At 37.5% G+C, this 14,509-nt stretch overlaps 1 protein-coding gene across 4 annotated transcripts in view; it reads right to left on the bottom strand.

Moving 5' to 3' along the window:
* The window catches only part of SLC25A12 (solute carrier family 25 member 12), a 173,451-nt gene that overhangs the window by 9,318 nt on the left and 149,624 nt on the right, over positions 1-14,509 (bottom strand). For all 4 annotated transcript variants that reach the window (XM_060302246.2, XM_060302248.2, XM_030851955.3 and 1 more), the window contains 2 exons: positions 13,547-13,599; positions 13,220-13,300 (listed from right to left, as the gene is read on the bottom strand). In XM_060302246.2, the coding sequence (XP_060158229.1) occupies positions 13,220-13,300; positions 13,547-13,599 (134 nt within the window). The remainder of the gene's footprint in view (positions 1-13,219; positions 13,301-13,546; positions 13,600-14,509) is intronic.

The raw sequence follows: 14,509 nt of genomic DNA, 5'->3' as shown, positions 1-14,509 counted from the left end.
CTTTCAAAAGGATTGCTGGGTGAAAAATTATGTCAAAATGATAATCCAAGTAATTGCTCCCCGTAGCTAGCATTAAAGACCAAACCAATCGAAAAAGTTTACTACTTCCCTGAAATCTCTTGTTTAAATAATTGTTGCAAAGGCTATCTTTGGGGAAATGCGCTTTATGTTCTAAACTAAAGCAGATTAAATTAAAAAAAGAACCAATTTTTATTATAATCCCCCAAATTTGCCACCATCAGATGATGTCAACCCCTGGGCGCTACTCATTAAACATGGACGTTATGTTTAAATAAATACAAGGTTCTTTCATGTTTTTAACCATTAGTAAATTATAACATCCTGCAGAGCAGGAATACTCCAACTAGCGCTCCCCCCCGCCACAGCTCCCTCCTCCTCGCTCTCTCACAGACCCTTCTGGAAATAACTGCCAGGTTACTGAGGTTTGTATTTCTTTAACAACTCTTCAAATTTCTTTCCACGGGTACATGTAATAGGCTTTCAATTAGAACAGTACACAACTAAAAGAAGGACACACAAACACATTAACCACTGCACGCTTTGAAGATCTGTTACCCAGCACATATACTAAGTCCCAGCAACGCACTGGAAACAACCACAAAACTAAACATATATATATATATATATGAAATATGACAAATGAGTGTGTAAACAATGAAACAATGACACTATGATCAAGGCACACACCGTGAGTTTGTTTCACACCTATGTACGTACTCTACTATGACTGAAGGAGAAAATTTCTACCAATTTCATAGTCTGTATATGCTTTAAAAATTAATAATCATTTTTAAGAACTTTATGATAGACCTGGGAATATGTAGACAAATATTATTCCAGATGAAATGGAACAAGACCCCATGGGGCACTCCTAGGTAAAAATCCTTTCTGGGCCCCCCGTTTCTAGTTTGTAGGAAATAGGCTTCATTCAGCCTCCTTGACCTTCCCTTAGTTCCAAAGGGCAGATTCAAACAGTCGCTTTTCAGGGAAGGGAGGGAACCCAGAAACAAAGCAGGAGCAATCAAGAAACAATACTGCAGCCATGGGGCGAGGTCCTGGTGCCTCCTCAAGGAATATACATAACAAAATACCTTTGAGTTCTTCTGCAGGAACTAAGGCCCCTACCCAGGTGGAGGACAGTAACTTCAGGTTGAGCACAGGATTCCTGGAACACTGCCTGGTTATCTCACCACCAACCAATCAGAAGAAAGGTACACAGTGGAAGATAAGGAAGACTCTGCCCCCCCCCCCCCCAAAATGATTCACCCTTTAAAAACTTCCACGGTTGAGCAGAATCTTTGAAGTTGGTTTTTGGACACGAGTCCGCCTTCTGCCCAGACTGCCGGGCTCCTAAAGCAAACTTTCCTTTTCCAACCAACACTTGCCTCTCAAGTACTGGCTTTCAAGAGGCGAGCAGCTGAACCTGACTTCAGTAATACAGAAACACTGAGTAATAAAGATTGCTATCTAATTTGTCTAAAACTTTGGATATTTTATAACACTTGAAGGAAAACATACAAGGCAAATACAGATTGTCCTTTTTTTTTTTTTTGTGGTGTGTGGGCCTCCGTTGCGGAGCACAGGCTCCAGACGCGCAGGCTCAGCGGCCGTTGCTCATGGGCCCAGCCGCTCTGTGGCACGTGGGATCTTCCTGGACCGGGGCACGAACCCGTGTCCCCTAAATCAGCAGGCGGACTCTCAACCACTGTGCCACCAGGGAAGCCCCTCAGATTGTCCTTTTTTAAACGCTGAGGTTAACCACTCTCATACATATTAAACTGGGAACAGGGGGCAGGGGGAATAAGATTTGCAATTAATTCAATCACTCTGATAAGAAATGTAGTGACAAAGAATGAGGATTATGATGTTATCACATCCTTAACTTTTTCCCCTCTGAGAAACAAACACCAGGAAAATATCATTTTTCCTCTATATTAAGATGCTACTGATTATTAAGTGATATCATGAATTTAATAACAGCTTTCCACAGGGAAAAAACACTACTTACAGTAAATATAATCACTTAATATACAGAATTTCAGAGATGTTAAATTGTGAAATAAAAATATAATTTTCAATTTAAAAAGTACCTGTAGTTTTACAAATATGCTAACGTTTGCTATTTTAAAAAGCAATAAAATTAAACAGAAAAAAAATTTTAAATGCCCATAAGTAAACAGTGAAGTAGAAATAATTATATGCTCTTAATAAGGCAATAAGATTAGGTAATAAATCATGCCAAGTGACATAAACAGAACGTAAAGTATTAGGTACCCATTGGTTACAAATATATCAAAATTTACCTAAGTTTATCAAAACCAGAATAGCTTTAGAGATGAAAACATTGGTTGCTCCCCTGGAAGGAGAATTAAATAGCTAGGAGAAAGAATTTGCAAAGCATATGCTGTTATATCTTTTAAATTCTGAATCATATGAATGTATTAACTATTCAAAAACAAAAAACAAACCCCCCACGAGCACCACAAATAACAAACAGAACTGGCCTTAGAAACAATGGCTCTTTTTACAGACTAGGTCCTCTCTCTCATATTCTTCCCCATGGTAAACTTGGTAATTCATACACTTTAAATGAATTTTTAAAAACTAGTTAGCACTTGTTATCTGTGGATCCAAAACTTTTAAAAGGCTTACCAACATACACATATATGAACATCAAAAAAATCTAACCAATTAAAGCTAGTGATCTGAAATAATAGACACCAAGATAAATAAAATTTCAGGTTAAAGCATGATGATACGCAACTATAACATAAATATATATGGACGTTTAATGTGTGTGCATATGTATGTGTGTTCATGTAAGTATGCAAGCATAAAGTTAAGACCACACTGGTTCCTGGGGATGGGAGTGGGAGAAACTATTTCCAAACAGCTCTTTAAAGAGATGTGCAAGCTCAGCTTGCCAAGAAAGACATGGCTTAGGGAGCTGGCTAGCTACCAATTGTGGCTCCCAGGATTAGTAAATGCTCCAACTAACAAGTGGACCTCTTGCTGCACCTATACGGGCATGGGTATGGGTGTGTGTGTGTGTGCCCATGTGCACATATAGGCCAAAGACAGAAGAGTAGAAAGATTCCAGGTTTGGAAGGTTGTTGACCTATATGGTCGTTAACTTTGTAACTTTAGATAGGTCATAACCTTTCCATTCCTTGGTTTCCTAATATGACAACAGAGATTCCAACAACCTCACAGAGTTCTTGTGCACTAACCTAAGGTGAGAGTGCTACGCAGATTGAAAACACCTGCAGCATAATGGGGTTACATCAGTCCTTTGTTGAGCAATAAATACATTTTGAGTTTTATGACTTATCCATTCAGAAGTATCTACTCCCTGAAAGAGGTAATGTGATCAGTCAGGTAAGTGCTCTGGCTAAGTTTAACAATATAAAAACCAGAGAGATGATTAGAAAATACATGTAGGTCAGTCCCTTTAGACTTTTGAACTTCCTGCTTTGCTGACTCAGAAAGACATTAAATTTTTTCCCACTTAGGTTTATGAATGTGTCTAAAAAACTCTATATCATCTTTTTCTTTTATAAAACCAACACAGAGACTATTAAGATAATTAATAGGCAAGTCACAGCCTGGGAAAAATATTCATAACACATACACCTGACAAAGGACTGTATCCATGATTTATAAAGAACTCCTACAAATCAATAACAAAATATGAATAACCTAATAAAAATAGGCAGAAGACTGGAACAGATACTTCACTGAAAAAGATGTAAAAAGCCAATAAACACATGAAAGGATGCTCAATATCTTTAGTCATCAGGGAAATGCAAATTAAAACCACAGCAAGATATCACTTCACACCAAGCAGAATGACTAAAACAAAAGACTAAAAATATCAAACATTGTTGAGGATGTGGAGTAACTGGAATATTTGTACACTGCTGAGGAGACTGTAAAATGGTCCACCCACTTCAAAGAACCAACAGGCAGTTTCTTTTAAACTGAACATACATCTACCCTTGTCTACTCTTAGTCACCCAAGAAAACTGAAAACATATGTTGACAAAAATATTTGTACAAGAATGTTTATAACAACCTTATTTATAATAGATAAAAACTGGAAACAACCCAAATGTCCATCAATAGAAGAATGGACAAGCAAATTGTAGCTAATTCATACCATGGAATAATACTCAGTAAAATCAAAAACAAACAAAAAACCCAATACTGATACCCACACAATAACAAGGATGACTCTTGAAAACACTCTGTTAAGCAAAAGAGGCCAACCATAAAAGAATGCATTTCGTGCGAGTTGTTGATATGAAATCCAAGAAGGAACAAAACTGTTGACAGAAATCAGAATGGTGGCTGCCTGGGGGAGGGGAGGAATGACTGACTGGAAAGAGGCATGAATTAATTTTCTGGAGTGAAATGTTCTTTATCTCACTCTTGAGTGGTGATTTCATGGATGTATACAATTATTAAAACTCATTAAGCTGACAGCTAAGTTTTTTTAATACATTAATTATACCTAAATAACATATATGTGTATATATATTCAGATATATGCTAAATTTCTATGATATATATCTATGTAGTATTTTAAAAAAAGAAAGAAAAGCCACTACAAAGTTGAATGGTCTCATCTAGATTTACTTTGACACATGGAGAAGGCCTCGATTTGATTCCCTAAGACAGCATCATAGAACAAAAGGAGTTGGTCTTTTCTTTAAAATCAAAATATTTGGGTATACATGAAAACTGCAGCATATATTAGCTGTGTGATTTGGGGTGAGAGTTAGCCTGTCTGACCTTCTGTTTCTCATCTACCCATTTTATAGGAGGTGGTAATAGTGCATGTTAAGGTAATTGGAAAAATTCTAAGTTGACAACGAAGTATTGATATTATTCCTGCACACAACAGATACCATAATTAAACACTCAATTTTATATATATATATATTTATTTAATAAATTTATTTATTTTCATTTATTATCTTTGGCTGTGTTGGGTCTTCGTTGCTACCCGTGGGCTTTCTCTAGTTGCGGCAAGCAGGGGCTACTCTTCGTTACGGTGCGCGGGCTTCTCATGGCGGTGGCTTCTCTTGTTGCGGAGCACGGGCTCTAGAGCACAGGGGTTTCAGTAGATGCAGCTCATGGGCTCTAGAGCACAGGCTCAGTAGTTGTGGCGCACGGGCTTAGTTGCTCCACAGCATGTGCGATCTTCCTGGACCAGGACTCAAACCTGTGTCCCCTGCATTGGCAAGTGGATTCTTAACCACTGCGCCACTAGGCAAGCCCTAAACACTCAATTATATTTATGTCTGATATGGACATGTAATATATGTATGTGTAACATATATGTATACATTTATACATATATAAAGGGAGACTTTCTAAGAGAAAAATGAAAACATATGGCCTGACAAGAACGGCTTACCTGTGAGAACAATGAGAAAAATTATTTGAAACCTACTGTTACACATACATTACTCATAAGCATCCATAACAGATATTTACTGAGTAACTGTATCCATATGCATACACTCTCATCTCATCCCCACCTAAAGAAGCGTGGAGAGGTTTAATCTAAAGTTCGAGTTATAGATACAACAACAAAAAAATGTATCACATCTAAATCATAAATTCTGAACTATTTAGTCTTTTTTGAGAAGATTTTAATATAGATATAAAATACATTTGGTTAATGTTCCCAATGAAGATTTAAAATTTGAAAACGCACACTCTGTTTATAATTCTGTTCCCAAAGGTTATATCTATTTCCAAAGTGAGAAGCTCCACTGTGATTTTCTGCTGCCCTTAGAAAGTGAGAGCTGCTTGCATTTCTAATCAGGAAGTCAGAGCCAACAAAACTTCCATCTGGTTTAAAAAAGAATGTGCATCATATGGTCACCTTATCTATGATAAAGGAGGAAAGAATATACAATGGAGAAAAGACAGCCTTTTCAGTAAGTGGTGCCGGGAAAACTGGACAGCTACATGTAAAAGAATGAAATTAGAACATTTCCTAACACCATACACAAAAATAAACTCAAAATGGATTAGAGACCTAAATGTAAGGCCAGACACTATCAAACTCTTAGAGGAAAACATAGGCAGAAACTCTATGAAATAAATCACAGCAAGATCCTTTTTGACCCACCTCCTAGAGAAATGGAAATAAAAACAAAAATAAACAAATGGGACCTAATGAAACTTCAAAGCTTTTGCACAGCAAAGGAAACCATAAATGAGACGAAAAGACAACCCTCAGAATGGGAGAAAATATTTGCAAACCAAGCAACTGACAAAGGATTAATCTCCAAAATTTACAAGCAGCTCACGCAGCTCAATATCAAAAAAACAAACAACCCAATCCAAAAATGGGCAGAAGACCTAAATAGACATTCCTCCAAAAAAGACATACAGGTTGCCAACAAACGCGTGAAAGGTTGCTCAACATCACTAATCATTAGAGAAATGCAAATCAAAACCACAATGAGGTATCACCTCACACCAGTCAGAATGGCCATCATCAAAAAATCTACAAACAATAAATGCTGGAGACGGTGTGGAGAAAAGGGAACCCTCTTGCACTGCTGGTGGGAATGTAAATTGATACAGCCACTATGGAGAACAGTAGGAAGGTTCCTTAGAAAACTAAAAATAGAACTACCATATGACCCAGCAATCCCACTACTGGGTATATACCCTGAGAAAACCATAATTCAAAAAGAGACATGTACCACAATGTTCATTGCAGCACTATTTACAATAGCCAGGACATGGAAGCATCCTAAGTGTCCATCGACAGAAGAATGGATAAGGAAGATGTGGCACATATATACAATGGAATATTACTCGGCCATAAAAAGAAACGAAATTGAGTTATTTGTAGTGAGGTGGATGGACCTAGAGTCTGTCGTACAGAGTGAAGTTAAGTCAGAAAGAGAAAAACAAATAACGTATGCTAACACATATATATGGAATCTAAAAAAAAAGGTTCTGAAGAACGTAGAGGCAGGACAGGAATAAAGACGCAGATGCAGAAAATGAACTTGAGGACACAGTGAGGGGGAAGGGTAAACTGGGACAAAGTGAGAGAGTAGCACTGACATATATACACTACCAAATGTAAAACAGATAGCTAGTGGGAAGCAGCTGCATAGCACAGGCAGATCAGCTCAGTGTTTTGTGACCACCTAGAGGGGTGGGATAGGGAGAGTGGGAGGGAGACGCAAGAGGGAGGGGATTTGGGGATATATGTATACGTATAGCTGATTCACTTTGTTATACAGCAGAAACTAACACAACATTGTAAAGCAACTATACTCCAATAAAGATGTTAAAAAATATATATAATGTGCGTGCATGCCTGTGTGTGTGTGTGTGTGTGTGTGTGTGTTTATGTCTGTACATGCACAAAAGCACGTCTATAAAAGCATTAGGAGGAAATATACCGAAATGTTGACAATGAAAAATAAAACTTTCATTTGGTAATATCTCTGCTCAAAGCAAAACACCAGAAAAAATTAAGGTTAAAAATTTGTGTGAAAGATCAAAGACCTAAATGTAAGATCTAAAACTATAAAACCCTCAGAAGAAAATAGAGGTATAAATCTTCATGATCTTGGATTAGGCAATGACTTCTTAAATAAGACACAAAAAGCACAAGCAACAAGAGAAAATATAGATAAGTTGGACTTCATTAAAATCAAAGTCCAGTTCTTCAAAGGACACAGTCAAGAAAGTGAAAAATATTTGCAAATCATGTATCTGGTAGGGTACACTAAATATATACAGAACTCTTGTGTGTATACAGAATTCCCTAAATACACATAGAACTCTTACAATTCAATAATAAAAAACGAACAACCCAGCTAAAACATGGGCAAATATTCTGAATAGATTGTTCTCCAAAGATAAACAAATGCCAGTACATTCATGAAAAGATGCTCAACACTGTCAGTCATTAGATCACAGTAAGATACCATTTCATACCACTAGGATGGCTATAACGAAAAGACAGATAATAATAAGTATTGGCAAGAATGTGGAGAAATCAGAACCCCCATACATTGCTGGTAGGATTGTAAAATGCTGCAGCCACTTTAGAAAACAATCTGGCAGTTCCTCAAAATACTAGTTAGGGTTACCATATGACCCACCAATTCCACTCCTAGGTATAAACACAAGAGAAATGAAAACATATGTCCACAAAACTTCTTACATGAATGTTCATAGCAGCATTATTCATAATAGCCAAAAGGTGGAAACAACCCACGTGTTCAACAACTGATGAATGGATTAAAAAAATGTGGTATTATTGGTATAATGAAATATTATTCAGCAATAAAAAAGGCCTGAAATACTGATACATACTACAACATGAATAAACCTTGAAACGTTACACTAAGTGAAAGAAGCCAGACACAAAATATTGTTTGATTCCATTTATATGAAATGTCCAGAAATGGTGAATCTATAAGGACAGAAAGTTTACGAGTAGTAGCCTAAGACTTGATGGGGAGAGGGCGGGAAAATTGGAAGGCAATAGCTAAAGGGTACTAGGTTTCTTTTGGGGATGAGAATGTTCTAAAATTGACTATGGTGATAGTTGCACAGCTCTGTGAATATACTCAAAACTGCTGAATTGTACACTTTAAGTGTGGGGAATTGTATGATATGTGAACTCTATCTCAATAAAGCTGTTATTTTAAAATTTTTTCCTGAAACATAGCAAGCATTCGATGAATGAGAGAATGAATGAAAGACTGAACGAATGGAAACATAAACCAAGTATGAAAGAATATAGATTAGAGACAGAAGTGGTTTGAATCTCAATTTTTCCATTTACTAAGTGCTTGATTTCACTGAGCTTTTAGTTTCTTCGACTCTAGCTGGGAATAATGAGATAATGCCTATAAAGTGTTCAGTCCAGTGCAAGAGGCTCAAGAAACGGTAGCTATTATTACAATGAATTATAATCATAAGCACGTATTTTCTTTGGTGACATGTAGAAATGAAGCAAATCACGATAAGGAATTCTACTTTCAAATTACCACAGTGGAATATGTTTAGATATAAGATTAGGTTTTATCTGGTGAGAATGGTCAGAACTACCCTTTTTCTATGAGATATAAACATTTCCTAAGTCTAGTTCCTTGCACAGGAAGAAACTCTAAATCCTTCTCAGCCTTGACAGCTTGTTGGATGAGAATGAATAAATGGAAGAAAGAATGAATGAAAACATACCAAATATGAGTTAATAGAGATTTGGAGACAAAAGTGGTTTGACTCTCACCTTTGCCATTCACTAAGTGCTAGATGTCTCTCAGGTTTTAGTTTCTTCAACTCCAATTGGGAATAATAATGACAGAATGCCTATAAAATGTTCAGCCCAGTAAGAAAAGTCCCTACATGCTCATTAGCATTCTAGCAGATTAGCGCTACAGTAAAAGCAAAACCCAGCATCAATGATAATAGTAATACTGTAGTTGAGTGGAGTGGTAGGCTCATGGATGCTCATTTTATTATAACTTTTTGTTTATATAATGCGTTCTCTTTTGCATATATCTAATACCACATACTTTTAAAAACAGATCACAAAATAAAACAAACAACAAAAAAACACATAATGCTTAAGGACTGGATATTTTCATTTCTTGGTCACCTCAGTGATCTAGTTAGTGTACATCATTTTTCCTAAAGGACGGCACAGTCATTTTCAGAGCAGTAGAATTTCCCTCCCATATGTAGGGAACTCAAGACCCTAGTCCTAGCTGATTCTTCTGCTATGGAAAAAAATAGCTGTAAAGTCAATACTAACTGCTCAGTTTGAGCCATTTCTTCTGAATTAATCTGCATTAGGTCAACACATTAGGTATTGGGCTGGCAAAAAGGTTTGTTCAGTTTTCTCCGTAAGATGGCTCTAGTAGCACTTAGTTGCCTTTAACTTCATTCAAGATAATTTTGTTAGACTGTATGTGACAGCTGTCATATCAGCATGCATTTAAAAAAAGACTTGTCAAAATTGGTGAATTTTTGTGTAGGCATTTTAATATTGAAGATGGAAGAAAAAAAGCAACATTTTCGGCCTATTATGCTTTATTTGTTATTTCAAGAAAGGTAAAAATGTAACCGAAATGCAAAAAAAGATTTGTGCAGTGTATGGAGAAGGTACTGTGACTGATTGAACGTGTCAAAAGTGGTTTGCAAAGTTTCGTGCTGGAGATTTCTCTCTGGATGATGCTCTATGGTCGGGTTGAGCAGTTGAAGTGGATAGAGATCAAACCGAGACACTGAGAACAATCAACGTTATGCCATGCAGGAGATAGCCAACATACTAAAAATAAGCAAATCAAGCGCTGAGAATCATTTGCACCAGCTTGGTTATGTTAATCGCTTTGATGTTTGGGTTCCACGTAAGTTAAGCGAAAACACCTTCTTGACCGTATTTCCGCATGCAGTTCTCTACTTAAATGTAATAAAAACGTTCGTTTTTAACACAAATTGTGATGGGTGATGAAAAGTGGATACTATACAATAATGTGGAATGCAAGAGATGGTGGGGCAAGCGAAATGAACCCACCAGTCACACCAAAGGCCAGTCTTCATCCAAAGAAGGTGATGATATGGTGGGATTGGAAGGGAGTCCTCTATTATGAGCTCCTTCTGGAAAACCAAACGATTAATTCCAACAAATACTGCTCCCAATTAGACCAACTGAAAGCAGCACTCGACAAAAAGCGTCTAGAATTAGTCAACAGAAAAGGCATAATCTTCCAACAGGATAACGCAAGACCGTATGTTTCTCTGATGACCAGGCAAGAACTGTCACAGCTTGGCTGGGAAGCTCTGATCCATCTGCCGTATTCACCAGACATTGCACCTTCAGATCTCCATTTATTTAGGTCTTTATAAAATTCTCTTAATGGAAAAAATTTCAATTCTCTGTAAGACTGTAAAAGGCACCTGGAACAGTTCTTTGCTCAAAAAGATAAAAAGTTTTGGGAAGATGGAACCATGAAGTTGCCTGAAAAATGGCAGAAGGTAGTGGAACAAATGGGTGAATTTGTTGTTCAATAAAGTTCTTGGTGAAAATGAAAAACGTATCTTTTATTTTTACTTAAAAACCGAACGGACTTTTTGGCCAACCCAATACATCTTTAAAATTGAGTGATGTTTGGAAGAACAGCTGCACTCCTCTCACTTGGTGGCACTGACAGCATTCAGCCAAACACCCACAGGACACTCCACATTCTATCACCACCCGTACCCAGGATCCTGAGGGTTGGGTTCTCCTGATTAGCCTCACGGGCAGCCACTCTTCCTAGTGTTTATCTGGTGGCTGCTTACCATGTTTCATTCAGCAAAAAGAGTATTCCTATATTCCACAGTGCCTGATATTCTATCAGCAGAGACTCATCCTTTTTGTTTAAGGTTATTCTCTGTTGAAATATATAGACTTTTGGGAGAAGTAGCAGATTGTGCTTTAACAGTCATTTATACTGTAGTGTGATCGAATTCATCAGTAGAAACTCAATAATTATACATTTTCTTTCCTCCCTGAAATGAAGAGATGTAGAGGAAACAGGGAAGCAGAAAGTGTTTGTGGTGAAGAAGTACATACAACCTAATCATCCTCCTATAGCCCAACCTGACTATTTTTCACACTGTCAATTTCCAGCTAGACAATCCATCAAAGCGTCCAGAAATGAGTCAAAGCGTCCAGAAATAAATCTCTTAAGGAAGAGATTCAGACTGTCAGCACAACCCTCAAGGCACTCCAGACTTCAAGAGAAATTCCCAAAGTTCAAAAATAGAAACAGGGTCAATACCTAGGAAGAACAAAGGAACCAAATATCTGATTATAATTTAACCACTTAGGTCACATGTCAGACAAGGGAACAAGTCAGGTTCATGGGCAAAAACCTCTGGATATTACAAATGGAAACAAATAATTAGTTACATGGAACACAGAGAGCATGACTTGGAAGATTTCTGACAAATGTACACAGTGTTGCAGCAAAGCTGAGTTAGGAAATTTCTTAACCAAATTAAAACTAAAACCACTGAGAAAAAGAATATTTATGATACGCAATGGTTCTTTCATTAGAAGAGAAACACTTACAGCATCTAATTGGGATAAAGAGGAGAAACAACAGTAAGAACTAAGCAAAGGTAGTCCTGTCCATTATTTGTCCTACATGAAAAAAGTTAGCCAAAGACATGAGTTTTCTCCCTGAGAATGCACTTGGGCATGTGTGCAGGTATAGCGGCAAATGCACGTAAGTACACATGCGCACGCGCACGCACACTCACACAAAGGGAGTGCGCCAACCTACCTCTTCCATAAGAACTTTGGTTGCAGAAAGATGAAGACCCAGGTATGTGCCAGGCTGACAAATATCATGAAGGAGAATCCAGAGCACCCTCTCTCTCTGACCCTCAGGGAATCTTCTCTGAATTAAAAGCTGCAAAGGTCACTGACCTCATCACCTCAGGTTCCACAAGCAACTGAGGAGGGTTTAGCCAAGACTGTCAGCCAAGTCAACTGGAAGCCATTAAGGGTTTCAGGGACAAAATGGACTAAATAAATCTTTAAAAAAATCACGTACTACCAAATGTGAAAGGAACACCACAAATAAGATGAGTTGAGCTGAAAACTTAGATTTGAGAATTGGTCTAAATCCAATGTCATGCTCACACTTTAAAGACAGAATCTCTTTAAAGTTCAGAATTGTCAATAGCTTCAACATAGTTATGGTTGTTTGCTCTGGTCCCTAAAAGGAGGAAAATTATAATTATACCACAATGGCTTACTCAATCCTACACCTAAAATACAAGGGTCCAATTAATCAGTCACCTCACACTTATTTTAAAGTTCCAGTCAATATAAATATAGGGTAACTCTACCCACTACTCTGTTTTCTGTGGTATTTAAAAAGAAACAGAATTAGAACTCTGAAAAGTGTAGAAGGTAATGTTTTAGGAGCTTCTAAGAATACTACCTCTACAAAAATACTACCTCTTTTCTGCCTCAAAACCAGTGAGCTTATGCAATGAAATTTAAAAAATGATTCCTTATTATCACTGAGAAAATCTGCTTAGAGTCCCTTGAGTTCAGGGGGCATGTCACTCAGATAGTATATCCAGTGTGCAAAAATCCTAAGGAACATATTTGCCGTGAGAAATCATCAGTATTAATACTTACACAACCTCCAGCAAGGACTTCTGCTAAAAGTGGAATGGAGCCATCTCTCCTGGTAAATTTGTCCCGGACAAAATCATTGACCTAATTAGAAAGACAACATCAGTTAACCAGAATTCCCAATCATTACCTTTAGTAGTCCGTTACTGGTTTTCCCAAATCAGCAAAATATTTGTCTCATATAAAATTTAAAATTAGCAAATGACTACAAATAAGTTTAAAATTGTACAAGTGCCTTGATAGTGTGCTAATCTTACCAGCATCCGTTTTCACTTTTGGCTTAATGATAATCTAAACAAAGGACATAAATTCAATGAGAAAGAAACTTACAGTCAGTTTAATGGCCTTTTCTGGAGCAACCCCTATAAGTTGTGGTATCAGACCTAGGTAAACAGAGAGAATCGTTAGCGGTATAGATGTACTAGACGTGAATACACAAGCCCAACAAGGTGGTTTTCCCCATATTATTTACCCATCAAACATTTTAGGGTTTTTATTAAAATGGGAAAAGTGGCTTATCCTAAAAACTATGCATATGTATATAATAATTATTCATGTCAAAACAATGTTATACTTCTTGAGGCTATAAATCCTTTTCTTAAGCACGCCTCCTTTAAAGCCTGGTTATCTAACACCTCCCAAAAAGTATGAGGAAAGAATGGAACCCATGGATCTTGTCTACTCCCAGAACACTGCCAATAGCAGGGAAACCAGATTACCTCCCTTTACAACCAACAACATACTAACATACACAGACACTTTAGAGAAGCCAATGTTGTATGCTTGGAAAAGCTCTGCAAAGCGTCCTGTTAAGTAGACCCAGATTTTGCCACAAATGATGCTACCTGCATAATAGCATACAGTGGCTTGGCTAATACAGAAAACCAACTCCCATCATTTTCTCTTTACAGAAACCCAGAATTCAGTACTCATTTATTTAAAAGAAAGCCAAGGGCTTCCCTGGTGGCGCAGTGGTTGGGAGTCCGCCTGCTGATGCAGGGGACACGGGTTCGTGCCCTGGTCTGGGAAGATCCCATATGCCGCGGAGCGGCTGGGCCCGTGAGCCATGGCCGCTGAGCCTGCGCTCCGCAAAGGGCGAGGCCGCAACAGTGAGAGGCCCGCATACCGCCAAAATAAATAAATAAATAAATAAAAGAAAGCCAAAACTGCAAAGAAAAATGCAGTTTTAAGTAACATTTAATGGGTATCTTCTACAAGCAAAAACAGCCCATTGTTAGCCTATTTGCTAATATATGTCAAACTTAAGACATTTCAAAAGATTTCTCCTAAAAC

The sequence above is a fragment of the Globicephala melas genome, chromosome 7 (genome assembly GCF_963455315.2).
Source record: "Globicephala melas chromosome 7, mGloMel1.2, whole genome shotgun sequence".
Taxonomy (NCBI): domain Eukaryota; kingdom Metazoa; phylum Chordata; class Mammalia; order Artiodactyla; family Delphinidae; genus Globicephala; species Globicephala melas.
This window is presented reverse-complemented; position numbering and strand designations above follow the sequence as displayed.